General features: G+C 39.3%; 1 protein-coding gene across 1 annotated transcript in view; it reads right to left on the bottom strand.

Annotated features, from left to right (window-relative positions):
* Akap13 (A-kinase anchoring protein 13) overlaps positions 1-26709 on the bottom strand; it is a 291723-nt gene that overhangs the window by 69851 nt on the left and 195163 nt on the right. The window contains exons 9-11 of the mRNA XM_032895110.1: positions 13150-13225; positions 10048-10184; positions 1706-2076 (exon numbers count right to left, since the gene is read on the bottom strand). Of these exons, the coding sequence (XP_032751001.1) occupies positions 1706-2076; positions 10048-10184; positions 13150-13225 (584 nt within the window). The remainder of the gene's footprint in view (positions 1-1705; positions 2077-10047; positions 10185-13149; positions 13226-26709) is intronic.

Here is a 26709-nt window from a genome sequence, read left to right on the forward strand (position 1 = left end):
CTTATCAAGACATTACTTCAGGGAGTAGTTTCTGCCCATGAGGAACATTTCTCATGTCCATATGAATGTTTGAAAAGAAAACAGTGTGTATACAACTGGGAAGAAAAGTCTTTAGGAAAAAAATTTTTATATAACCTCAGATTTCAAAAAATATATAAACAGAACACAACAAGATAAAGGACAGTTTGTTTTTATAGAATACCATCCTAATGCCATGGAATGATATGGGATTGTATAATGACTTGATTGCGACTAGAAATTTAGGTTCTACTGTAGATGATGTAAAGTGTCCGGAACAGTCTTTCATTACCCAACTGTGGGGAAAATAATACCTGCACACAGAGAAGATTCAAAATGGTGTATGAAGAAGTTTGAAAAAAATTGGCAAACCAGTGAAGTATAGAGTTTGATTCTGAGCTCTGTGAGAGTAGTAGGGATTAATATTTTGTTTATATCTCCAGAACCTAGGACACTGCCAGACATAAAAATGCTCAGAGTGTGCTGGCTGATTAAAGGAATAAACGAAGGGCTGCAAATGGCTCCGTAGCCAACTGAACTAGCTATTTTTCAAAGGAACTGGCTGTGATTCCCAGCACTGATATATGGTACCTCACCATATGGTTATAGTTATAGGTGTCTGTAATTCCAGTTCTAGAGCGTATGATGCTCTCTTATGGCCTCCTTAGTCTATATAGCTATAACATAATGAGGAAAAAAGCCCCTCCAATAATTGTATTATTTATAACAACTGTTAGTAGCTGATTATGATAACTCCCATCTAAAATGTCAGCAATTCAAGGACTAAGTGAGGGTGAAGTATGTTGAGTTCATGCGCAGCTTGTACTACACCCACCCCATCCATCCATCCATCCATCCATCCATCCATCCATCCATCCATCCATCCATCCACCCACCCACCCATCTGGACTTTATTCCAAAAATCAGTTAAAAACAAAGGCAAATAAAACTCCCCCAAAATAAGCAGCACCCTCTTTTATTGACTGAGAGCATCTCTTAGGCAGGTAAAGTGGCCCTGGGGCAAGCACACCTGTAACTTGCTACATGTTACAGCATAAAATTAAACAGTCAGGTCACAGAGCCAACTTCTTACAGGCTGCCACTAAACAGAAGGTCTAATGCTGGGATCACTTGTAAATATACCCAAACTGTATGATACAGAAAAATACCAACAAATTGAGTGTCATGAGTTTTATGTCCTCTTGAATTACACATTGATAACTAATACTTTATCAAATTTCTATATTAGAAACACATGGCATAATTCCCAGGGAACACCAAACCACACAGATGTGTTAAGGCTGCAAGATTTCATATTTACTTAATTAAAAATGAACAGAATTCTCTCTTCCAGATTCATGAACTTCACTGATTAATCTGGTAAGAATAAGCCTTATCCTTTACTAGATATTCACCATGTGACAGTAATAGTTTCTGTTATCACAGATATATTGAAAAGACACCTTCTGCAGATGAGAAAGTTAAAGCTTAAGCTGCTCAAGTGGCAGCCCATCACCTACACTGAAATTACAGAGCTGGAGTCCGAATGCATATCTGCCAGGTTTCATTTTTTTCCTCTACCACAGTGTCTCCTATTTTTTTTTTTAAAACCAGTTGACAGTGCTAAATCAGATACTAACAAAAGAGAACAAACACTGAGTTACGAAATGCACAGGTCCTATCTTACCTCCGCTGGTTCATTTCTGCATCACTGGCTGCATTCTTCCCAGGTCCCCAGCTGTGCCTCCGGAAAGGAGAAAGAGAGCGCATGGAGTTCCTCAGAAAAGAGCGGTTTGCAGGCACTTCAGTGATGCTGTCCATCTCCTCCTCTTCCATTTCACCAGAGCCAGCAGGCTCGCTCTCACCTTCCCGACTCTCAGGGTTCACCCCATGGCTGAAAAAGCCATTGGAACTTTGATGGTTTCTGGACCTGTTTAACTTGGACGTCTGAGGAAGGGACACATCACTGCCATGAGAAGAATGTCGATCCAGGGAAGCTGTGTCATCTGTTGAAGAACTGGATCCTGTTGTATCACAAAGCAACTGCTCTTCCTCAGGCTGAGAGAGAGAGAGAGAGAGAGAGAGAGAGAGAGAGAGAGAGAGAGAGAGAGAGAACACACAGAGGGTTGAAACCAACATGCCAAGCAGATATTCTGTTCTATCAGATCCAGCCAATGCTTCACAGTTGATTGGACATAAGAAAGATTAATAATCAACTTCAAGCTAATTTAAAAAAAATCCATGATCACAATTAGATTCTAACTCCTCTGACTTCTAATAGAGCAGCGGTTCTGTGGGTTGTAACCCCTTTGGCAAATGTGTATCTCCAAAATATTTATATTACAATTTTTTTTAATCTTTATTAACTTGAGTATTTCTTATTTACATTTTGATTGTTATTCCCCTTCCCAGTTTCCGGGCCAAAATCCCCCCAACCCCTCCCCTTCCCCTTCTACATGGGCTTCCCCTCCCCATTACCACCCTCCCCCCAACAATCATGTTCACTGGAATATTACAATTCTTAACAGCAGCAAAATTACAGTTATGAAGTAGCAATGAAAATAACTTTAGGGATCACCACAACACGAGGAGCTGTATTAAAGGGTCACCATTAGGAAGGTTGAGAACCACTGCAAGAGAGGAATGTTCTAGAACTCTGTCATTTTTACTAAAGGTATTAAACTATTCAGAAGGCATATTAATTTTTGTTTTTAAAGGAGAAAACCAAATCTTAGTTTAGTTCTTTCAATCTGCCATCAATTGAAATGAAGAAAATCATTAAGTCTCTAGGGTTTCTGCTTTATGAACCTGCAAGCTCTTATCATACTGGGCTTCTGAAAGGTTTAATTGAAAGAAACCAGCCTACAGAGCTGCATTAAAGTAGAGAATTTACTATTCCAAAGCCAAGGATGACCGCCCAATGTCACCAGACGACTGCCACAGGTACATAAGGGGAAAACACTACTGTTTCTGAGTTTACTAGAATGGATTGTATGCTCTGAAGCCACATCACATAAAACAATCCAGAGAAAAAACATCTTTAATAAGGTCACAATGCTCGGTTCCTGGTTAACCTCGACTACCTAAGAGGAATCATGAAAACCTTGTCTTAGTATCCGTACTTACTGAGAGAACTAAGTGCATGAGATGATAAGCAAAGGAAAGATTAGCTCCATTTCTTATCATATTTTGGCTTCACATCAGACAAGGAACAGGGAAATAGGTAAAGGCATGCAGAATTTTTTTCCCTTTCACAATACATTCCTAATCAAGACATTTGGTGATATTAAGGAGAATCTTTAAAGCAGGCTCTCACTATATATCCCTGGTTGTCCTGGAACTCAGCATAGAGCAGACTGGCCTTAAACTCATAAAGTTTATATTCAGAAAGTGCCCCTGCCTCCTGACTACTGGAATAAAAGTGATACTGAGTCCAGACTTCGGTGCAGTATTGTAATAAGACTAATCAAAGGAGAAGTAAGTCCTACAAACTGTTCTTAAACCTCCACAAGTATACCACAGCACCCTCCCATACAAAATTGCAATAATTGAATAAATAGAATGTAATGAAAAGGTGAGGACATATGTCATCTTTTAAGAGAAAAGGTCAAAACTCACAAAAACTAACGAGTTCTTTCAGCTTTGGAATGGAAAACAGCTTCTGAACTTGGAGTCTTTTTAAAGGGCATACGACACTTCTAACCCAAAGCACACTACCACCTCTAAAAGGCACCTTTTTACCTTTTGGGCTTCAGCTTACTTTCACCCTGAAAAATTCAATTTCCTAGACTGATTTTTAGACAAAGTGTAAGATGAATGGAGAGAAAAGACACTGACAGACCAGTAAATGCAGGTCCTGGACTATCGAAGGGCCCTGCCATGCTACAGGTAACAGCAGAAGCCAAACCTGAATCCAGGCTACTTTGATTCAAACAGTCCTACTGTGTTATTTCAGTTGCCTTTTAAAAAACCCATTGAGAGCAAGATCTTGATGTTAGTATAGAAGAGTCTCTTTACTGGTTCAAGAGGTAAAATAAAACTACCTCATTATGTAAACTCTAGTGTACAAGAGGTATTATTTTAAAATAAAATTATTGGTGGAACACAATGGTACACACCCTGTAATCCTAGCCCTTGGAAGGGAAAGCAGGATGATCAGGAATTTCAGGATAGCCTGGGTTAAAACACTAAGGAGGAGCAACAGTTCTGAGTTAAATTCAATTTATTACATTCTTTTCAAGACAGCAGTTCCTAGTGTGGAAATGACTCCTGGTCAGAATAACAGGTGCTTTTTCTTTTGGTACCTGGTCTAAAAAGGGCAAATAGTTCCACCCACCAACTTACTCTTGGTAGTTGGTGTGTGTGTGTGTGTGTGTGTGTGTGTGTGTGTGTGTACACTTACATGCGCCAGGCCTACACTCTTCTCTTGAACTATATTCCCAGCCTCAAATCTAAACTTTCAAAAGTCAAACTCTTAACAAAAGTATGTAAGTACGTACATATGTATCTATGTCTGCGTGCATGTATGTGTTTATTTGTCTATCTAACACAGGTATCAATAATAAAACAAAATGAGAACAACTTGTGGCCTGTTCATACATACACTCTAATCTCTCTTTAAAACGTTTTTATTTCATGTATATGTGTGTCATACATGCATGTACATCTGTATACAACAGGCATCCCTGGTGCCCATGGGAGCCAGAAAAGGGCAACAGTTCCCCTGTGACTGGAGTTAAAGATGGTTGTAAGCAAACATGTGGGTGCTAGGAATTGAATCCAGGTCCTCTGGAAGAGCAATTAATGTTCCTAACCACTGGGCCATCTAACTCCTACACACATTTTTTAAAAAGGCAAAAATCTGACTAGAATATATCCCTAACACAGACTCTTTCGGCTGTGAATGGTGTGACATTTCCTGATGTTTACTTATTCTAACTTTGCTTTCACTGAGACATGACCTCTAAAACTGACATTTTAGAGGAGAGAAAACAGGTTAACTCAATTCTGCTAGTCAGCTGGCAGAGCTAGGTGCTCTACCTCACTTCTTAAGTTCTTTAGATGACTCCAAAGACAGCTAGGATTGGATCCTCCTAAATAAATAAATAGATAGAATACTGAGATAAGTCTTAATCTTGAAAACAAAAGCCCAAAATTACAAATCTTTAAAGCCAAACATCAACACAGAGAACAGAAAAGCAAACAGGGGAGGACACACAAAGCAGTAAGATGAATAACAATCTATTAAATTATACTTCATCAAATTAGAAATTTTAGCTAACCAAGACATTTCTATATAAGTGAACAGGCAAATGATATAAGAGAAGATATTTGCAAATCATGAATCTAATAAAGAAGCAGTATCCAGGATATATATCACCCACTCCTCGGTAACAACAAATAATCCAATTATTTTAATGGGCAAAGATATGAACAGATGCTCTACACAGGAAGACACATGAGCTGCCAATGGACATGTGAAAATCTGTTTAATATCACTAGTTGTCAGGAAATACAAATCAAAACCGTAATGAGATAATACTGCATGGATACCAGAAACAGTAACAATGAAAACAACTGTGCTTGTTACTAAGGACGTAGAGTGACTGGGTTTCTCATACGTCACTAGTGAAAATACCAGAGTATGGCCAGTTTGTGAGACAGTCTGTCTCTTGGGTGACTATGAATTCCAAATGTCACTCCCTGGGCTGTAGTGGAGAAACAATACTCTTCAGATTTATATGCGGTTTATGTGATATTATACATGCCATTCATATGGCATCCTCAATCAGAGAAACCATCTCTGATGGGGAACTTTTCTGCTCCTTCTGAAGGGTTGAATGGTCATTGAGAAGGATGCCATGTAAAGACTTTCCATGGTTATGCTTATACAGCCTATGTGTTCATGCAGCTCCAAGTCACAAAGGTATTGGATGTGTTTATCAATAGCAACTGAGGGCTAGGGATTTAGCTCAGTGGTAGAGCGCTTGCATAGCAAGCCCAAGGTCCTGGGTTCGATCCTCAGCTCCAAAAAAAAAAAAAAAAATACAAAATAGCAACTGAGCCAGGTGGTGGTGGTGTGCATGGTTAATTCCAGCACACAGGAGGTAGAAGAAGGCAGACTTCAAGGTCAGCCTGGTCTACAGAACAAGTTCCAGTACAGCCTTGTCTACCCAAAGAAACCCTGTCTTAAAAAAATACCCGACCAAGCCACCATCAACCAAAGCCAGGCAGTGGTAGTGCACGTCTTTAATTCCTGCACTTCTAGTGCCCAGAGCCAGGTGGATCTCTGTGAGTTCTAGGACAGCTCATCTACAGAGGAAGTTGTAGGACAGTCAAGGCTAAACAAAATAACCCTGTCTCGAAGAACCAGAATTTTCAGAATTTATATATAAATTAAATATATTTATACATAATGTATCTCCCCTAAATCCATCAACCATACAAAAATAATGATTCTAAGAATTTACACATGCCATGTAATTTGTTTTGAAATGTATCATTAAATTTAGGAAGAATGGTGTAAACAGAACACACCTATACAGTAAGTAAACATAATAAAAAAATGACAGCAGCTGGAAGGTAAATGGATGGGTGCTCCCTGAAAAATTCAACAGCTCTATTTTTTTCCTGTGTTTTTATACTATAGTATTTGGGGGAGGGGGTGTCTATTTAGTTCTAGTATGTGTGTGTGTGTGTGTGTGTGTGTGTGTGTATACACACACACACACATACATATATATATATCTACAGATAAAGACAAACATTATATTGCTAAACACAAGAAAGACAAAAGTACCACAAATTCTATAAAGTTATTATACCTGAAAGAATGTTTAATACTGCCAATAAGTAGCCTTTCATTTATTCAGCTAGCATTTATTACTTATATTATATATGAAACATATTTCTGTCTTAAAAACGACTAACATTTTAAGTACTCACGACATGCCCCAAGTCATGTTTTGCTTTTATGTAGAATATTCCACCTAAGAATCTTAAGTACTGAATCATTTATCTATACTAACTATATTTTATGATTACATACTTTCTTTCTCAGATAGTTCCCAAAAAATAATAGGATTTCATCTCAGTTTAAAACAAAGTATAAATTTATGCTGCTGATCTAAAAATGACCTTAGGAACAGGCAAATGTTTGTAAGAATAAACATAAGGCTCTTAACACTCACCGAAGAGTCACATTTCCCAGGAGGTGCACGCTGTTAAAGAGACCTCCAAAAGGCTAAAGATAAATAAATGGCTACAGGAAGTGACCTAATGCACCACTCACAGTTCACAGAAAAGCCTGTTGCAACGCTTGCCTAAAGATTCCCTCCAAGCCCCAGAAGACCGAAAGAGCGGAACTTAAGGCCCTGGGAAGACACGAAGTAACACTGGCACTGCGGCATGGGCTGCAAGCGTGGCCAGAGAAGAATGACGTTAGGAAAGCAGAATCGAGGGAGGGTCTGTCTACTAACTAGATTTTAGAGCCATGCCGAAGAAACTGAAAGTAAAGCAACCGGGAAGAGACATTAGTCAAACGCAATGCAAATCTCAGTGTTACTGTCATTCAGTCATTTCAGACAGACTTGTTCACCAGTTGTCTTAGGCTTTCTATTGCTGTGACAGAACATCATGACCACGAGAAACTTGGGGAGAAAAGGCTATGCTACTCTATGTCCACAGGACAGTCCAACAGAGAGGAGTCCAGGTGGGAACTCACACAGGGCAGGGACCCAGAGGCAGGAGCAGACACAGAGGCCACGGAACTGTACTGCCTGCAGGCTTTGCTCCTCAAGGCTTGCTCAGCCTGCCTTCTTACAGCACCAAGGATCACCAGCCCAGCAGCAGCCCCACCTACAATGAGCTGGGCCTCCCCCATCAATCACCAATTAAGGAAATGCAGCACAACCTTGGCTACAGCAATCTGGGAGGGGGCATGTTCTCAAATGAGGTTCTCTCTGTTCAAATGACTCTAGTCTGATCGAGTTGACATAAAACTAGCCAGCACACCAACCAAAACCTCTATTCCTTGTCTGGTAAGAGGGACCAAACAAACAAACAAACAAACAGACAAACAAACCAACCTGGTTGTTGGACTTATTTTTGAGATAAACATATATAAAAATATTCAGATGAGTGCCTTGTAATATTAACCAGCTCCTAGTTTTATCAACACTAGGAAAATTAGTTATTCCAAGGGCTTTAATTTTGTCAACGGCTAGGAGAAGTAGCTATTCCAAGGACTCTTGGTCATTCACTGCTTTGGAACAAGAAACGGAGGGATCATCCCCACCCCCACCCTGACCTGGTCTCAGGCCATCTGGACATTCCCAGGCATTCAGGAGGAGGTGAAAGTTCATCCACGCTGCCTGGCTTTTCTCTAAAGCACTCTCAGAGTTTACAATGTAGGCAGAAGTTTGTCCGAGTTATATGCTTCAGCTTTAAAAAAACTGTCTATTCTCCCTGGGGAAAAATGTGCAGTATCTAGCAAAAGTCCTTTTTATAAATTATCTTCTGCTCAGAGAGGGTAATACCAGAACAAACTGTTCACATGCTATATATCTAAGAGGTAGGCAAGCAAATATTTCCTGAAGGAAGATTATTCAACTCAAAAAACAAAAGGTAAGCTGGAGAGATGGCTCAGCAGTTAAGTGTTTGTTGCTCTTCCACAGAACCTGAGTTCAGTTCTCAGAATTAAATGTTGGGTAGTTTACACGTTATGTAATGCCAGCTCCAGGGGATTCTGGCCTCCATAAGCAAACTTAAATATAAAAATAAATATTAAAGTCTTTTTACTATTAGGTTAGACAAGCACACATAATTGTTTGATAATTTCTATTTATTACCAGTTCCAGGCATTATGAGCCAACTTTAAAGCTAGAATTTTTTAACCCGATTTCTACATGAGCACTGAGGCACATATCCCTCCTTCTTAGAAATGTAACTTAAGAAATGCATTTATTTTGAGTTCTAACTAGAAGGAAGGAAAAGGGGAGGAAGGAAGGTAGGTAAAACAAAAAACATTGATTTTCCTTTTCCTATATTGCTTCAAAGGCAAATCTTCCCTTCTTAAATCCTGTGAGATGGCTGAATTACCACAGCACATTCACAGTCCTCGTACCCTAGCCTCTTGAGTGCTGGGATTACAGGCATGTGACACCATGCCTAGTCAGCAAGTGACAAGATAGAAATCCCAAGGTTGTGCCATAATCTTTTCAAGATCCTTCAGAAGACAGTCAAAAGAACAGGGTAGAAAGTGTTAGAGCAGGACAAATGGAAGATGAGGGGCAATGGCCAAAGCGAGAAGAGCAGAATTCTTGAATTTTATGATATCATTTCTATACCATAACAGATAAGACATGGGAGGATCACACTCACTGTGTTGGACAGCTGAGTCACCCACTAATAAAGCTGCTCTCAGCGTGACTTCAAAACCAGGGAGACGCACCTTCACAGCTGCTACACTTCTGTCCCTTCGGCCCTTACTATTAGGAAAAGCACTCGTGGCATGTAACTGAGTACAGCATGACCTGCCCTCTGTGCTGTGGGAAGCATCTGCGGCAAACAGGAACAACCCCAGGCTCCCAACCTCCATCTTCCCCAGCTCTTCACTCGAGAAAAAGGCCAAGTTCCCTACTGTCGATCTAGAAAGTCCCAATTAAGCAGTCTGGAAGAAGGATGATTTCACCAGGCTTAGATGTAAGTTTCAGGCATTCACACATTAATCAGAATGACTCTATGGTTAGTTTATGTATATGACATCATACAGTCTGAGCTGTGGTCCCTTCCTAACCACTGAAGGGTGCTCACTGTCATCTGACTTAGTTCATTTTAAAGGAACTCCTACACTTTTTGACTCCAATAAAAGCTTAAACTCATGGAACCAGCTACCTTGATCACAACTCAGTAGCTAGTCATATACGACATGGAGCACACGGGGAAAGTCACAGTAAAAAGGGGTTAATCGAGGCCACATGAGACTAGGAGAGTCTCTGGTCAAAAATGAGTAGAAGGTTCATCCAATACCTTTGAGAAGATGATGCTGTCCATTTCATCACTGGGTGAGTGAAAGAGGTCAGAATCACTCCCTGACGCTCTCTGGAGCACGCCTTCTTTTGTGGCACACTCCGTGCCCAGTCTGACATCTATGAAGCTTCTGCATTCTGAAAAAGAACATTTATTTAACCATTAGCTATTTTTTTTAATTTATTTTCTGTTTCATACCAACATTCAGTCATTTTCTATTGTTCACCTACTTCTGCTTTCCCAGTCTTTCCTCCATTTTAGATATTTACAAAGTTAGAAAAGACATGGTCTAATTAGTAGCTTTTAGGTATATTAACTGATATAATTACTCTTTCTGTTAGGCATTTGGCTAGGTCCCAGGAAGGCCTTTGGAGTGTGCTTGCAGAATGGGTTATTCACACTCTTGTGGTATAAATGAGCAGAGTAATAGATAATTTCATTGCAGAATTATAAGGAATACCATAACAAGTGAGGCGGGACCTATGAGTTAAGTATGTCAGTCACAATTATGAATTTAGATTATAATTTCAGAATGTTAGTTCAATGGAAATAGTATGGCTTCTTCAAAGGACCCTAAATGATAGGTATTCTAGCCACCCCTCCCCACAACCATTCTATACAGTACACAAAAACTACAGTTGGTGGGTTTGTGATTTTTCTATTCTTGCCCCTTTTGCTACTTGGAAAACTCCAAAAACCTTCATGCTGTAATTGAGAGGGAACTGGGGTACTGGCTGAAAGACACTGCTGGGCTGCTACAGGGCTAGCTGGCACTCTAAAGACTATGCCAAAACGCCCACACGAGACACTCGCATAAAACATCCATAGATTCAGCTCTGGTAGAAGTGCCTTACCCCCAAAATAAAGCCAAGCTAACACAAGGCTATCAACCAAGTCGGGGATAAGAAGAGGGTTAATATGTGAGGTTAAACACTGGAGGAAAGAAGAATATGGAGGGAAAAAAGGAATCCAGAAAGAGAGCAACCATAAACCATTACAACCCTACCATGACCTTCATGGGTTGTAGGGATCCCTAAAGACAAACAATGTACACCCATGTCATATATGTTGGGATATTTTCAAAAGAAATAGAATCCTTACTGTCTTCCTACACCCACATCTTAATGAATGAAGTGCAATATAGTGAAGTAAAAAGTTAATCAGAGGACGCTGATTTTAGCATGTTTAGATTGATCTTGTTTAAAAGAAAAATCCAGGTATTTGACCCTGTAGGTCTTCACTTCTTTATCACTAACATGGGGCCATCAGCAAAACCCTAGAGTCACACCGACAGTTAACAGCATACTTGAAATGTATTAACTGGACATCCGGCATGTAGCACACTACAGGTATGTGATATGTATCCTAAATAAAGTTCAGGCTTCATAAATCCTTAATATATGACCAAGCTACTTATTCTGGGAGTTATAGTGTAAAGAGATGTTTTAACAGTTTGCACAATTGTGTCCTGACAAAGACTACAACAGAAATTCAGTTCCTTAAAGGAATAAACTGAGCCATGATTTCTAGAAGTTTTTCTGTGTTATGAATGCTCAAGTTCCAAGACGTCATTCAATAATTACATGGCAGAAGTTTTCATTAGGGGGTGGCTACCTACACTTTCAGAAAAGTCCTGAGAGCTACAGACAGCAGAGCACGGTGTGGATACTTTTACTTTCAACACCTTTGGATTTGTAGCCCCGAATACAATCATAACATAATATTCTGAGACAGCGCTCTCAAGGAGTGTGAAAAATACTGAAGAAAACACTTTCCACATTTGCTCTCAATACTTCCTCTGTGATAGTCGGAGTTGAGAACTGTAAACAGCGGCTTTGTTGGTGGAGTGGACTGGAGAACTCAGCAGTGTAAAGTTATTGCTCACTTAGCAGTACAGGAGCCAGCCCAGGAGTGAGCTCAGAGTGCCACTCACATTGATGTCTGTGTCACAGCCCTCTGTGAGGCAGCCCAGTAACACTTTACAGATACAAGACAGTGGAACCCAGACACTGGGGAATGAATCTTATGTCAGAATTAGCTAAACATGGGGTGAAGTTAGGACTCCTAACTAGTGTTATTATCAGGCAAGATCTTATCTGTTATTACTGATAGATCATAGGCATGTAACTAAAGACTTCTGACAATTCTACCTACACAGGATAACAGGAGCCTTAAAGATTCTAGTGGATGTCCATCCTGCATCCCAACCCAATAAATCTGAACCACTAAGGCCAAGACCAAGGGATCATGTATTTTCAAAGTTCTCTTGCCCAGATGACTCCAGTATATAGCTGTCGAAGTTTTCTGGAATGAAGCTGTATCTGCAAAGACAGACTGCAGTGAATGGGGAAGTTGGATTGTTGCAGGTCCCGTGATTAATTACCTTGTCTGGGTTAGCTTAGCTTAAGCCCCTGGAATTGCCATTCCTTGTCCCCCTCTATGTTGGAACTAATACCATTTGACTAACAGATAAAAATCTTTTGGAATGTATACATAGCAGACCACTACCTTTTATCAATTTCAAAGCTAAAAGTATCATCAGTGGCATCTGGGACTCACCGCAGAGCATCACCCTTCTTGCTGTAGCCACCTCTCTCTCTGGTTCCATATAAAAGGTGTCTTGATTTATGGTTTTCTTTGTTTTATTGCTGTAAAAACTTTATGAAACTGCTTCTACACTGGAACATGGAATTTGGGGTACCCTGAATCCATGTTCCTGAGCTATGGTCACTCAAATTTGGTTCTAGAACAAACTACCTCCTATTCCCTTTAAAACAAGAGCTATGGTTTCTGTTTGTTTTTGCATCAGCAGAGCCAAAAATAAGAACCACAGGTTCGGTCCTAGCAACATGAATTTATAACTTTATACCACTGGTTTCCCTTATAAATGATTAATAACTCATAGCCTCACAATTACTAAAATTACTATTAATTCCTAAAATAAAATTAAGGAAAACTCTTGTGCCTTTATCTCACTGTGAAGTCAAATGCTTATCTATCCACTCCCCTGCCCCCGTGTCTTCTTCCAGTTTGCTGTATAACGCACTCAAGAATGGCAGCTCACAGCAGTGTCTCACAGAGCAGGACTGTGAGCGTGCATACCTGAGCTCTGCTTGGAAGCTAAGAGAGATGCTGCTTCAGGGCAGGGCTCTATGGCACACCAGCTTTCTCGGTTGATCTGGAAGACATAAATAATGTGTTTCAGACAATAAGGAACTTCATAGCTCCAGAAAAAAAAATCTATATATTGTTCATACCTCTGACTATTAGTATTTTATTGTAAGATAGGTGAAGTTATGCCAGGAAAGAAAACAGAAGTCTACTGTAATAAAAATAAGGCAGTCTACATGCAGCTGAAAGTTGTGCACAGACTGTCAGTAATCATGGTGTGTGACATAAATGAGAAAAGATCTACAAAATGCAGGCCACAGTTCAGAACAAGTGTGAAGTAAAGAAATTAACAAATAAAGAGAGAAAATACTAAAATATTATTTGATATTATAACTTGCAATTTTGAAAAGTACATACAATTTGAGGATTTTAAAAATACGAAATAATTCCTATTTAAGAATAACTATACACCAGGTGCCATGTTAAAAATTCACCATTCATTTTTCTCTCAAATGATCATAATAGCTACAAGAAGTTTCTATTAAACCAAAGAAGGTTGCCCAAAACATAGCAGGAACGGCACTGGGAGTCAGTGTGCACGACTTGGGAATCCATCCGCTCAACTACCTTATCCTTACAACTTCCTAGCTTAATTAAGTAGTACGTGTCTTTAATTAACATCAAATAGTCAACACTGTTCTCACTAACTGACAAAACAAGTAGACACAAGATCTAGAAAACCTCAGAGACACCCAATGATCCTACCTCACTGACACACAGGACACAGGGCACATTCCTAACAAGTACATGTAAGATGTTCATATAGGATACACCAAATGACTCTAAATAAAATAAAACTTCTGCATATTTAACAGGATTAAAATCACAAAAAGGGTTTGCTTTTTTAACTACAACACTACTAAACCAGAAACCCAAATCAAAGGACTGGAATCCCACACAGATTTTAAAAATGAAAAGATAAAGAAAACATTTTTGCAAATAAAACTACTAAGTATCCTACCCCTCATCTAAGAAATGTTAAAAGAAAATATGTTGAACTGAATACAAATTAAAACTTCTGAATAAAAATTTGTGGGATATCACTAATTGCAGTGCTTAGAACAAAAATGTAACATTTAAAAATGCTTCACTAAAAACATTCCAGGAGAAAGAGAAACACTAACCCAGACACAAACCCTTGGACTGATGATGGCATCCTGCCTACAAGATCTACTAATGTATGGTGGCACAAAGTTTGTGGGAGTAAGGGATCAACAGCATGTGATATAACTGAAGGCCCACTCCATGAGAGAGAACCAATTCCTCACACTGCTTGGTAACCAAGAACCTGAGACCAGACAGTCCAGGGACCTAGGGTAAAACAAAAAGTGGTGATGGCCCACACCTTTAATTCCAGTACTTGGGAGGCAGAGCAGGTGGATGAATCTCTGTGAGTTCTGTTTACAGAGTAAGTTTCAGGACAGCTAGGGCTACACAGTGAAACCCTGTCTTGAAAAAACAAACAAACAAACAAACAAACAAACAGTAACAACAAAGTGAGTCCTAATGATATTCTGCTATACTCAGAGATCAGTGCTTTATCCAGCCATCACCAGAGAGGCTTCCTCCTGTCCCAAATTGGAACTAATACAGAAACCCACAGCCAGACATTAAACAGGGAGTAAGCGACCTTTGAACACTCAGTTCTAAAAGAGATGTCTCCATCAGATTCCTCCCCTAAGGGCTCAGGGAACTTGGAAGAAGAGAAGGCTGGAAAGTGTAAGAACCAGAGGGGATGGAGGATAACAAAATGTCAAGGCCTTCTCGATACAACAGGGCTGGCATACAAACGATCCCATAGAGACTGAGGCAGCATGCCCAGGGCCTGCACAGGTCTGCATCAGATGGGGTCCTAGAGCTAAATGAAGTGGACACATGCCCCCATCCCAGAAGCCATCTCCAATTGATAACCATTTGCAAATAAAAATTTATTTTCCTTCCAGGGAGTCTCACTGGGGAAAGAGACCACTCTTAAGGATGGCCTGCATATCCAGTGGCAGGTGGCCAGCAGAAAATGAGCGCAATGGCATTTTTGGAGGTCCCTTGTCTCAAAATGGAATGTCACAAATTTTTCCATTAAAAAAATGTTTTATTACTGTTTATTTTTATTTTATTTATATCTATTTTCCCCTCTTTTTACCCTACATGTCTTCTGGCCATCCGCTATGATTTCCAGCTTAGTGTTTTCATAGGTACTGGAATGTGCAGATGATATCTATACTCTTGCACCTTCTCTTGGGCTCTTTCCTTCTGTTTGTTTTGTCCTATCCCAGTGTGCTAGCTTTTGTTGTGTCTTATTATTATCATATAGGAAAACATTTGTTTTGTTTTTCTTTTTTTTCTTTTTTAATATATTTTGTTTCTTTTTTCAAGACTCGGCTGTCCTGGAACTTACTCTGCAGGCCTTGAGCTCAGAGATGTACCTGCCTCTACCTCAGGAATGCTGGGATTGAAGGCCACCACCAAAGGATTGGCCTGATTGTTTTCTATGAGACAGGAAGGGGGTGGATCTGGAGGGGAGTGGAGGAAGAGATACTGTAATTAGAGAGGAGAGGAAACTATAATTAGAACATTTTATGTAAGAAAAAAAATCTATTTTCAATAAAGGGGAAAGAATCAAGATAGTACATTAATCCAAAACCTGAATGCACACACACACACACACACACACACACACACGAACAAAAACAAACCAACCAAAGAAAAAAGCACCCCTACAATGAACAGAAATGAGTGACTCAGAACGCATGAACACGGCTAGTTTCAACAGTCAGAAAAGCTGGGCGATCGTACCGTCAAAGCGAAGCTCCTCTGATGAGGAAGGTTACAAGCTACCCTCGCGCTACGAGATGGAACCACAAGTGGGAAACCACAGGGTCTCACATGGGAAGGATAATAACGAATCACTATAAACTTTTGTGTAAAGTTCATTAAGTCTAAAGAAATGATCAAAATTTGCTTACAGTGATATAAGTAACTTCAGTATTCATTTAAGTCACCGAATTTGTGGTTTAAAACTTTCCTTCAAGGGGAGCCCCAGGCAAAGAGGCTTTCTGGGGAATCCCACAAACACTTAAGGAAGCGATAACACAAATTTTACGCAAACACATTTAGGAAACAGACAAATAAACAACCACTCACAGTTTGTTTCCTGAGCCTCCAACATCAAAACCAGATAAAGGCAGAAAAACACTGATCACTCTTAGGAATGGTGCAGAATCACCAGCAGAATTTTTGATAAACTGACTTAAGCAATACATGTGGAAGATAAGCATATCGTGAACGAGTGGGCTAATTCTAAGAACAAAAGGTTATTGTACGTAGCGTTGCGGGAGAAAAATATATATGTAACAGCAATTGATGGAGGGAGGAAAGGAAAGGGAAGGTGATAATGATATAAATACATTATAGTCTCAAAAAAAAAAAACAATTTAAAAATTCAATTTAGGTCTACCAACCCACATACCAAGGAAAACAACTTGGTAAGACCTGGTATCTGTTAAAATAAATTATCAGAACACTAACAGAAAAAAACTGCTCAACCTGATAAGACTTTCTTAAACGCAGCAAGACAGCCCTATAGTCAGTCAACATCATTTATCATTTCCAATGATATGAAGACTAAGCACATTAGTGTGAAATCAAGACCAAGACTGAAGAACCTCCCCATGCCACTTCTATCCAGTATTGCTCTGGTGGGCTACTTAGTGCACTGAACAGAAAAGAAACACAATACATGCAACTGGAAGAATGAAACTTCTCAGAGATGACATAACTGTCTACATAGAGAATTCCAAACAACCAAAACGCTACTAGAGCAAGTGCCTGAGGGTTGCGAGGCAGAACTCCAAATCAGTATTAGTTTTATGTACTGGTGAAGATACGAAGAACCTGAAACTGAAAACAAAAGCTATGGTATTTGTAGTAGAACCAAGACATTCAGATAGGGAAAAATGTAAATGAATAACATTTACACCATGGGGACAAATCAGAAACTCTAACAGTTATATCCCTAAAATCATAAGCAGGACTTTAAGAGTCACATGAATCAAACCAATATAGTACTGGTATAAAACAGAATAAAGGTCAGTGGTAAAGAACTGAAGTTAGTTACTTAATTTGACAAAGATGCCAACTTATTTCAACAGCGAGCAAACAGGCAGGGGAGGAGAGTAAGCAGCTTACTAAGTAACAGCACGAATGGATATAAGATGTACACGGGAAAGCATTCCTAGCAGTGCCATTCAACAGAACAGAAGCGGAAACAGTAAGGAAGACTGCACAGTGGGTTGGGGCGCCCGCTGCCCTTTCAGAGGGAACCTATGTCAGGCAGCTCAGAACTGCCTGGAACTCCAGTTCCAGAGACTCTGATGGCCTCTTCTGGCCTCTGGGGGATGGGTACCTGAATGCACATGGCATACATAAAAAAAATTAAATAAACCTCAAAGGCATACAAATATATGTCCACTAGAACATCTAAGATTAAAGACTAAGAGTACAAAGTGTTTGCCAGAATGTAAAGTAATGGGGACATGGACATACTACTAATGTCATGTGAAAGGATAGTCAAAGTTTACAAACTAGGCTAGCAGCTTCTGCAATGTCAAACAACACTCATATTTTACCCAGCAATGGGTTAAAATTACTAATAAAAGCAAAATCTTCCTTTAAGATCCATCCTCAATATCTCTCTCTCTCTCTCTCTCTCTCTCTCTCTCTCTCTCTCTCTCTCTCTCTCTCTCTCTCTCTCTTTCTCTCGCTGTGTGTCATGAGTGCTCATGCCATGGTGTGTATTAGTCAGAAATACCTGAGGCAGTTGGTTCCCTTACACCACAATGTAAATCCCTGTTATCAAACTCAGGTTATCAGCCTTGTCGGCAAGTACCTTGACCTACTGAACAATCTTGCCAGGCCCAAACATATTTCTGTACTAAGACTTTTTAATGGCAGCTTAACTCATGATAGACTCGGACTGACAGAAATAACTTGTCTTACATCTATACGATGCAACATTTGTAAGGAATGATCTACTGATTAAAACAACACGGATAATTTTATGCTGCGAGGCAGATGGCAAAGACTAGACGCAGAGGCTTACTTACTGCATGTTTTTAATCTTTATGTCATTTTAGAAAAGGTAAAATTTCAGCACCAAAAGACATATTAGTGATTAGCAGGGAGAAGAAGAGGAGGTAAGACAGAGGAACTTTTGAGCCGAATCAATGTACTTCCGTGTTATAGAGTGGTGACTATATAATATTTATTAAAACTCACCAAAATGCAAAAATAAACTGGGTGGGTATGTGTGTGTATCCTGGTGATAAGGATCAAATGCAGGGCACTGTGGCTGATATTCAAGCGAACTACAGCTCAACTATATCCCTATACCAGTGGGTATTTTGCGTATAAATTAGACCCTCAAAAGTATAACATACAAAATAGTTTTTATCAGCACTTTAACTTTAATCCCACTGAAATTAAATTGAAATTCTGAATAACACAAATAAGCTATCATATAGATGAATAACTAGAATGCCAGAAGAGGCCATGGTTTTATTTAGTGGCCTGTAGAATATAAAATATACCCATTATATTTGTGGTCACTAGTGAAAAAAATTGAACTGCTGTGCTGATAAAAATAATTGTATTTAATGCACACCAAGTTGAATGAGGACTCTGCTGAAGGACGTGGCCTTTTCTTCCTATTTTTGACAACAGGAGAAATAAATTACTTGTGAGCAACTGCAAGTTTAGGTACATCAGATGGACACTAATTGCTCATCTCTGCTGTTTCATTAGCACAGAAAGAAAGACGGCAAGAACGAGTGGTCGAAGTGGAACGCAGTTTCAGTAGCTTGCCTGGATTACACAGAAGATCCTCTCCACAAAGGTGACCTGGGCATGCACAGCTAGCAGTAACCAAAGTCAGTGACTTCAAAACATTGCCCTCATCTTTCAGAGAAACAGCTTGAAGGGATTATTACTACACTGTGTGTGTGTGTATACATGTGAATGACTGTACCCAAGGAGACCAGGGTACTGTGAGGGATACGACATGGGTGCTGAGAACCAAACTCTGCGAGAGCACTATGTGCTCTGAGCTGCCGAGCCACTTCTCCAAGCCTCGGCAGACTTTCTTTTTAAAAAATCGGTAAAGCCAAACTAAAACAAACAAACGAAAAAATCTCCGAGTAGTGGCATGGGGAATTTTTTAATTTTTTAACCTGTATCTCATTTTTACTGTGAGATGTTTCTCTGTTAGCAATCAAAGCTATCATAATTCAGCATGAAAGTAAATTCTGAAGTGGGAAACGTAAAAAAGTCCTTTTGCCCCTTTTAGTATAACAGAGGTGGCAGAAACACTGAAATAAATGTAGACAACATAAATAACAAAGTTTAGCGGAGTCTCAAACATCAGCGTGAAGAACATGGAAGCGGGTCTGTCTCCCTGAACTATGCCGCTCCCCTCTCCAGGGCTCCCGGTGACCTTGTCAGCCAATATTTGGCAAAGCCCGTGTCTTCAAAATTTAACCCTTTTCAAGATCAACTCTGCTCCATGGCCGACATGTAAAGGAAACACTCTTCTTGAATATGCACTCACTAAACTCTGTTTCTCTCAGGCTAAGCAATGCTATGTTACATTTAGCCATCACTCCACTGTGCAACAACTCATGAGAATGAAAACAAAATTAAGGTAAAATAGACTCTCTTTAAGAGAATATATTATGTGGTGAGGAAATACTAGTGTTAGGAAACCTTCCAGAAGCCTCATGCATGTCTGCAGGTCTGGTGACTGACCCTTTTGCTCTAGATGCTTTCGAAGGGTGAGTGTATGTCAAACAGTCCTATTAAGACACAAGTTAACTTACTAGCTTAAGAAAGCTAAAGTTTCAGAACTACCCCACATTTTAAAACAATCAGTATTATTAATTTTATAAAACAAATAGGTACTGAATATGGCAAAATAATCATCCCTTTGTAGCAAAAAAAAAAAATCCTAATTTGACTGAATTTTAAGTGAGCAATTATACTTGAATGATCATAAACTAATATTCCTTTCAACTTTTCTATAGTTTCTTAACTTATATTTTATGGTTATATTCTAATTTTATTGAATAATTGTTTAATAATCATTGCAGTTGACATAGGGAGGCATAGGTTACTATAATGAGTTCAACTTTGCATTTTAATAAGACAGGTAAAACTGAAGTCATTTCTGTATATGTCTATTTCTATCCTTTCTTGTTTAATACTTGTCAGTAAAGAAAAACATTTTAAATCCTTTCTCTTGGAGACACTGAGCTGGATCTGGCTGTTTTGTATAAATGTAATGTATATAATGGTGATGGTATCCAATATTCATCTACCTTATTTAGTGTTTCATTAATTCCAAATAATATTCATAATTACTATCTATTCATCCAGCACTGACTTTCTAGGAGGTAAATAATAGGTTGAACATTTTCTATGATTTATACAAGTTTTTTTTTTTTTTGAGGAATATACCTAGAAATGGCCCTGGTCCACTTTTGGGAAAGGGTCAAAATGGCTATACCAGGACAACCATTTTGTCAATGTTTTGTTCTTATCTGTGATTTTTCTTGTCAGAGAAACCCTTTTGTCATTTGTGAGTTTTTTGAAAAAAACTAAACCCCAGGATTGTGACAGTTTCACATCTTAAACTTTGAAAGTTAAAAACTCCTCCGAGAAGATGGAAGTTTCAGTGTGGTCAATAAGCTTGCCCTAGCATTCCTAAGCAAAGACAATAGGTGCTGGACAAAAAAAGCCTTATATATACTTTTCTTCAAGTTACGTTGTATGAGAGAAGGCAAGCATCAGGGTAGCTGGCTCCAAACCCCGAGGCTTACAACAGCTATCTGCCTGTGCCGTACACTGGTGAAACAGTGACACAAATGGCTGCACTTAATTAAGGTCTGTTCTACGGATGGAACCTGATAGTGCTAGAGGCCAGGAACATAGGTCTAGGTAGTCAGGGTTTTTTTTTTTTTTCCTTCTAAATCTTATCATTTCTTAATTTAAATTTAATTTTATTTACATTTTCTTCTCTCTTTTTGTCTTTTAGGTCCTCTGCCTATACATTATGGCTTCCAGTCTAATATTTTTATGTGATTCTGGAGTGTGCAAATAAGTGTATTTCCGCATCTGTACCTGGTTTTTTTTTTACCTTTTCTTCTTGGACTCTTTTCCTTATGTTTACTTGCTTTGCCCTATTCTGGTGTGTGTTAGTTTTTAACTCATTTTAATTCCTCAGAAGACTGTTTTCTACTGAGGGACAGAAAGAGGTGAATATGGATGGGAGGGAAGGTGGGGAGAAGTTGAGAGGAGTAGAGGGAGAAAAACTATAATCATGATTTATTATGTAAGGAAAAAAAGAGATATTTTCAATGAAAGGGAGAAGGGGAGGGGCTCCTAAGCCCTTTGAGTAAGAGGACTGTTAGGACTCTAAGGGAAGCTATGGTGCCTTTGTTGGGCATAGGCACCATTTGTATTAGAACCCAGGGCGCTGGAGCCTATGTAGATAATCCAGATTAGAGACTTTTGCATCTGATATTTAGAAGCAAAAAAAGCCCAGTGATTTTCACAAGTATTTGCACTAAGAAAAAATTGGAGATAGGGCTAAAATGGAAGTATGCTTTATTCTCTGGGGTGACGGGCAAGGGTGACAAGTTCAGTACTGTACTGAGAAAGTCACTATAGAAATACAGAAACAAATGGGAAACTGGACAATAGGTGGGGATATGGAAGACAAAGGCCAGAGAAGAGGAATCTGAACTACTCTGCCCTAGTGGCAGCACATGGAGGCTTCCTTTAGAATCCAGAAAAAGATTAAATGGAAAACTGTGGGAAAAGGTAGAATCCAGAAAAAGAGAGACATGGAGGGATCCACAATAAACAGATGCAGAAAATTTAGATGAAAAATGATGATAGGTGCTTTAATTATGTTGACTCTGAGATGTAACAGTTTGACAAAAGGCTCGACAAGGTCACACACTGTTGAGGCAGTATGTTTACAAAAGTGTGTCTAGACCCAGACTTGGTTAGATACACATTATCTGCAGGTGAGATTAGCTGAAGACAGCTCAACTCACTGGCTTCTTAGGAATACAAATAGCATAAAAGTGTACATTGGGGAAATGCAAAGCAAAACCAGAATGGGCCATCACTTCATAATCATATGCTGCTATTTGGGAATGCAGAGAAACTGGAAGTCTTTTGAAAACTGCTGGTAGAAACCATGTAAAATGTTAGAGCCACTGGGGCAAACAACATAGACATTCCTAAAAACCACAATTATCTTGGCTCGGCAATTTCAATTCCGGTCATACACCCAAAGAATGAAAGCAGGGATTCAAACAGGTACTTACACACATGGTCAGAGGAACACCACTCATAATAGCTAAACAGCTAACACAGCTCAGGGGGTCGGTGTGTGAACTAAAGTATATGATGTCACAAAGAATGTTATTTAGCCTTAAAAAAGGAACTCTGACGCACCTTACAATTTGTATAAACTTCAGATGTTATGCTAAGTGATGTAAGACAGCCAGCCAGCCAGCCACAAACAAACAAATACTGCGTGACTCCACTTACATAAGGGGCCCAGAGCAGGCAGAATCAGAAAGCAGAATGGTGGTTTCCAGGGACAGGAATGAAGACTTATTGTTTAACAGGTGAGAAGTTCCACTTTGGAAAAATAGAAATGTTTTGATCTTTCTAGTTGTGATGCTTATAAAAAAAAAAAAGTATAACTAAATAACATGGAACTGTATAGTGTACCCAAAAGTAGTTAAAAGGGTAAATTATGTATATTTTATCACAGATTAAAAAGTGAGTGTACAGCAGTTAAGAGATGCAAACTTATTTAAACAAAAGTTGACATATATCCCACAAAGCCAAAATTATAGCCAGTAATCTGAGCCAGATGCTACCAGTCATGGCCAATGCCATTAGCCAGAGGGCAATCTCCATGTTGCAGCGAGTAAAGAAAGAATGCTAAATCATGCATCAGCACTTTCAACCACATCCTGTGTAAAAGCAACGCCAAGCATATCATATTCCAGTGTGGATAATATTGTGCTTACCATGTGAGTAAGCTCTCAAGACAGAGAAATTGGTTTAAACGGTACTCTCTCCTCTTGCCCTATTTCGGAACCCCTGATGCGGCACACAGGTTTGCATCGCTCAGTTTTCTTCTTCACCTCCACAACCTCATTCTCATGGCAACTAAAAGCCACACTGTGTGGCTCTGTTAGAAGCCATTTTCATATGCTTGCTGTTGATCAGATATAATGCCAGGCACGGAGCACTTGTGTGGTAACACTTTTGTCACATGTGCTGTAGGAGATCAAAAGTTAACAGGTATTTCTGATATAGCAATGTTACATCATCTATTAGACCCTTTCTTTCCCCCAAAATTATCTCTATAGCCAAGGTGTTTACATACTAAGAAACTAGTTGCTTGCACTATACTTTTTTTGTTGGTATTTTTTAAAAAATGTAATTCTGAGTAGGTTAAGCAAAAAGTTCAGATCACTGTGGACACTGCGATCATTTGGGTGGTTAATAAGAAATGAACATGCTATAATGATAATGAGATTGCCCACATAGATTTTGCTCTCGTGTAACCACAGAGCTATGAATAAAATACAGAATGGACAAGTGACTCAGTGAATAGGAGAAGTAGAGACTAGTCCAAGGTGATTCAGAAACTTTACAGAGGTAGATAAAAGTTAGAAATAGATTTTAATACCTGCATCATTTGGAGAGAGAAGTCACTCAGAACATTAAAAAAATGTTTTTTGCTTTGCCCATAGGTACTGCCACAAACCCCAGCTCAGATAGATGCCACTCAGAACTCCAAGGTTCTAGTGAGTTGCAGTGTACAGAGTACAGGATGATGAAAGGCACATTGTAACAAATGTCAGACCCAGTCTGGTATTCTTTTCATTCCTTCAGTGTAGCCCAGGACCTCTGTGATAGCCAGAACCACCCATCCTGAGAATCTACCAGTTTGACAATAGAGGTACATGTTTTTGTCTTGTTTCTGGCAGTGTCCATGCTACTGACTGTAACTGAACATTCTAATAATACAGGCTATGGCAACATCCAGTCTTCCCAGCCATCACAAATATTTATTTCCTCTGCAACCTTTTTAGACAATCCAAAGATAAAGGCTGAAGGAAAGGAAGCAAAAATCCACCACCTGAATATGTATGCCAAGGTCTGACCTAAAATCCCATCAGGTAAACACACTGCACCTGAGAAACTACAGCTGGCTGCCATCAGTCCTGACCTCTGCATGTCCTTCAGTTTTGTTCTAATCTGCCCTCAAAATTTTAAGGGATGCAGATTTTTCAGGGAAAGGCTTTTTGCTAAGCCTTCCTAGGGCCAGAGACAGACTATTCCTTCTGAGTTTCAGCTAATGAGACTGTATGGCCTATCTAAGCAATGAGCACACAGAGGGGACTGCCATTTTCTAAGTTTTTTCATTGTCATAAAGAAAACACTTAGAAATCCTGTGACCATTAAACTAGCATTCTGAATTGTTAGCTACGAAATTGGCTTTCATTAAATTTTCAGTAACATTAAAATTAATGTTACTCTTAATAATAGGTTTGTGTTTTTCCAGGTACTCAAACTTATTAAACTGCTAGACACACTGGATCCTAAAGTCACCTTAAATCAGGCACCAATCTTACATTTCCGTCTGGTCACACACTGATGGGCCCCTCCTCTCTGGTATGCTAGTGTGGGAGTAAGCCACAGCACCTGCAGTCTTCTAAGAATGCGCTCATTTGCCATAGCCTCAGTCTGGCTATGGAAGGTTCTCATCAGTCAACACATGAAGTCAACATTGACTTCTTGTAGAACAATGGGGAAGGGCATGCTGTTTACCAAAGGGCCCTGCCAACAAAGTTATTTCATATCCCATTTTAAACACGATTCACAGTAAGAAACCATTTATCCAAAGAGCCAGAAGCCATGAAAGAGAAGAGAATGAGGAGGCAGGGGAGAAATGTCACATGCAAAGGAAAAGGGATGTCAACCAAGGATGAGTAGTGTCCTTGGTTGGGAGATCAGGGGAAGACTATACAGCTAGGCTCTGTTATTTCTAAGACATTTCAGAAAGCCTGGAACAGAGTCAGGGCTGTAGTCATGGCACCTGGGGGGTGGAGGCAGGACTATTAGGAATTTACCTCAGCTATGTAGTGAGTTCAAGCTAGTTTGGGCTACTGAGACCTTGACTCTTATAGGCAGACAGTCGGACAAGAAATTACACAGATGTGATAAACAATGTAGACTGGAATTTAGAGTAAGCCATAGAAAGTACAGGTATATAGCACAAATGAGGAATGCTGATGCTAATTCAGAGGGAATTATTTGAATGTCAAAGGTTAGGAACTGGAGTTCTAAGTATGGAGTAACAAAGCAAAAGGTTCACAATCTAAACCTTGAGATTACTGCTGTATTTCATTTCTGTATTTTTACATTAGAGTTATTAGTTATTTTTACATTAAAGTTAATTAAAAATTATGTTAGCACAAGGCTTATGAATCTGTATTTACAAATCTTAAATCTTAAAATTTGTATTTATAAAACATCAATTCATTTCAATCAAGAAATATCTATTAAAGCCAGACATGATGGCCCACACCTTTAATCCTGGCACTGAGAGGACAGAAGCAGGTGGAACTCTGTGAGTTCCAGTCAACTTGGGCTATATAACAAGTTCAATGCCAATCAGGGTTAAGACAGTAAAATCATTTAAAAAAATCTATTACATTTAAAAATAAGATTATGATATCTCATTCTATCTGTATGCACAGGTAAACTGATAAGATGAAAAATGAACAACTTTGTAAACCTCTATGTAAAAGTATGGTGAGAATGTATAGAGGATCACCTGAGTATTTAAAGTGGTACATGCATCCAATGGAATGTTTGCACACAGGTAAGGAAGCCAGAGGGCACTGCTGGTATCTTCCTTCATCAAACTCTATTTTACAGTTCAGACAATCTCTCACCGAACTTATTGATCTTTGTCAGTTAGCTTGGCTAGTCAGCAAGCCTCAGGAATTCTCCTGTCTCCATCTCCATAGCACGGAAATACAAGTGTGCATGCCACACCTGACCTTTACACAGACTCTAGGGACCTAAGCCCAGGAACTTTATTGACAGAACCATTTCTCAGTCCCTCAAATGAATTTTAAAATGCTAATAGAAAATACTGAAATTCAAAATAATGTGAAAGTAACTGGAGACCACCACTGAGAGGGAGGAAGAGGAGGAGGCAAAAGAATTATAGGAAAAACCTGCTACAAACTGTGAGCCAAATGAACTCTGGATATCATGCACCTATCCAAAATGAACTCTGGATATCATGCACCCATCCAAAATGAACTCTGGATATCATGCACCCATCCAAAATGAACTCTGGATATCATGCACCCATCCAAAGTGTCATAAAGA

Source organism: Rattus rattus, chromosome 2, assembly GCF_011064425.1.
Source record: "Rattus rattus isolate New Zealand chromosome 2, Rrattus_CSIRO_v1, whole genome shotgun sequence".
Classification (NCBI taxonomy): domain Eukaryota; kingdom Metazoa; phylum Chordata; class Mammalia; order Rodentia; family Muridae; genus Rattus; species Rattus rattus.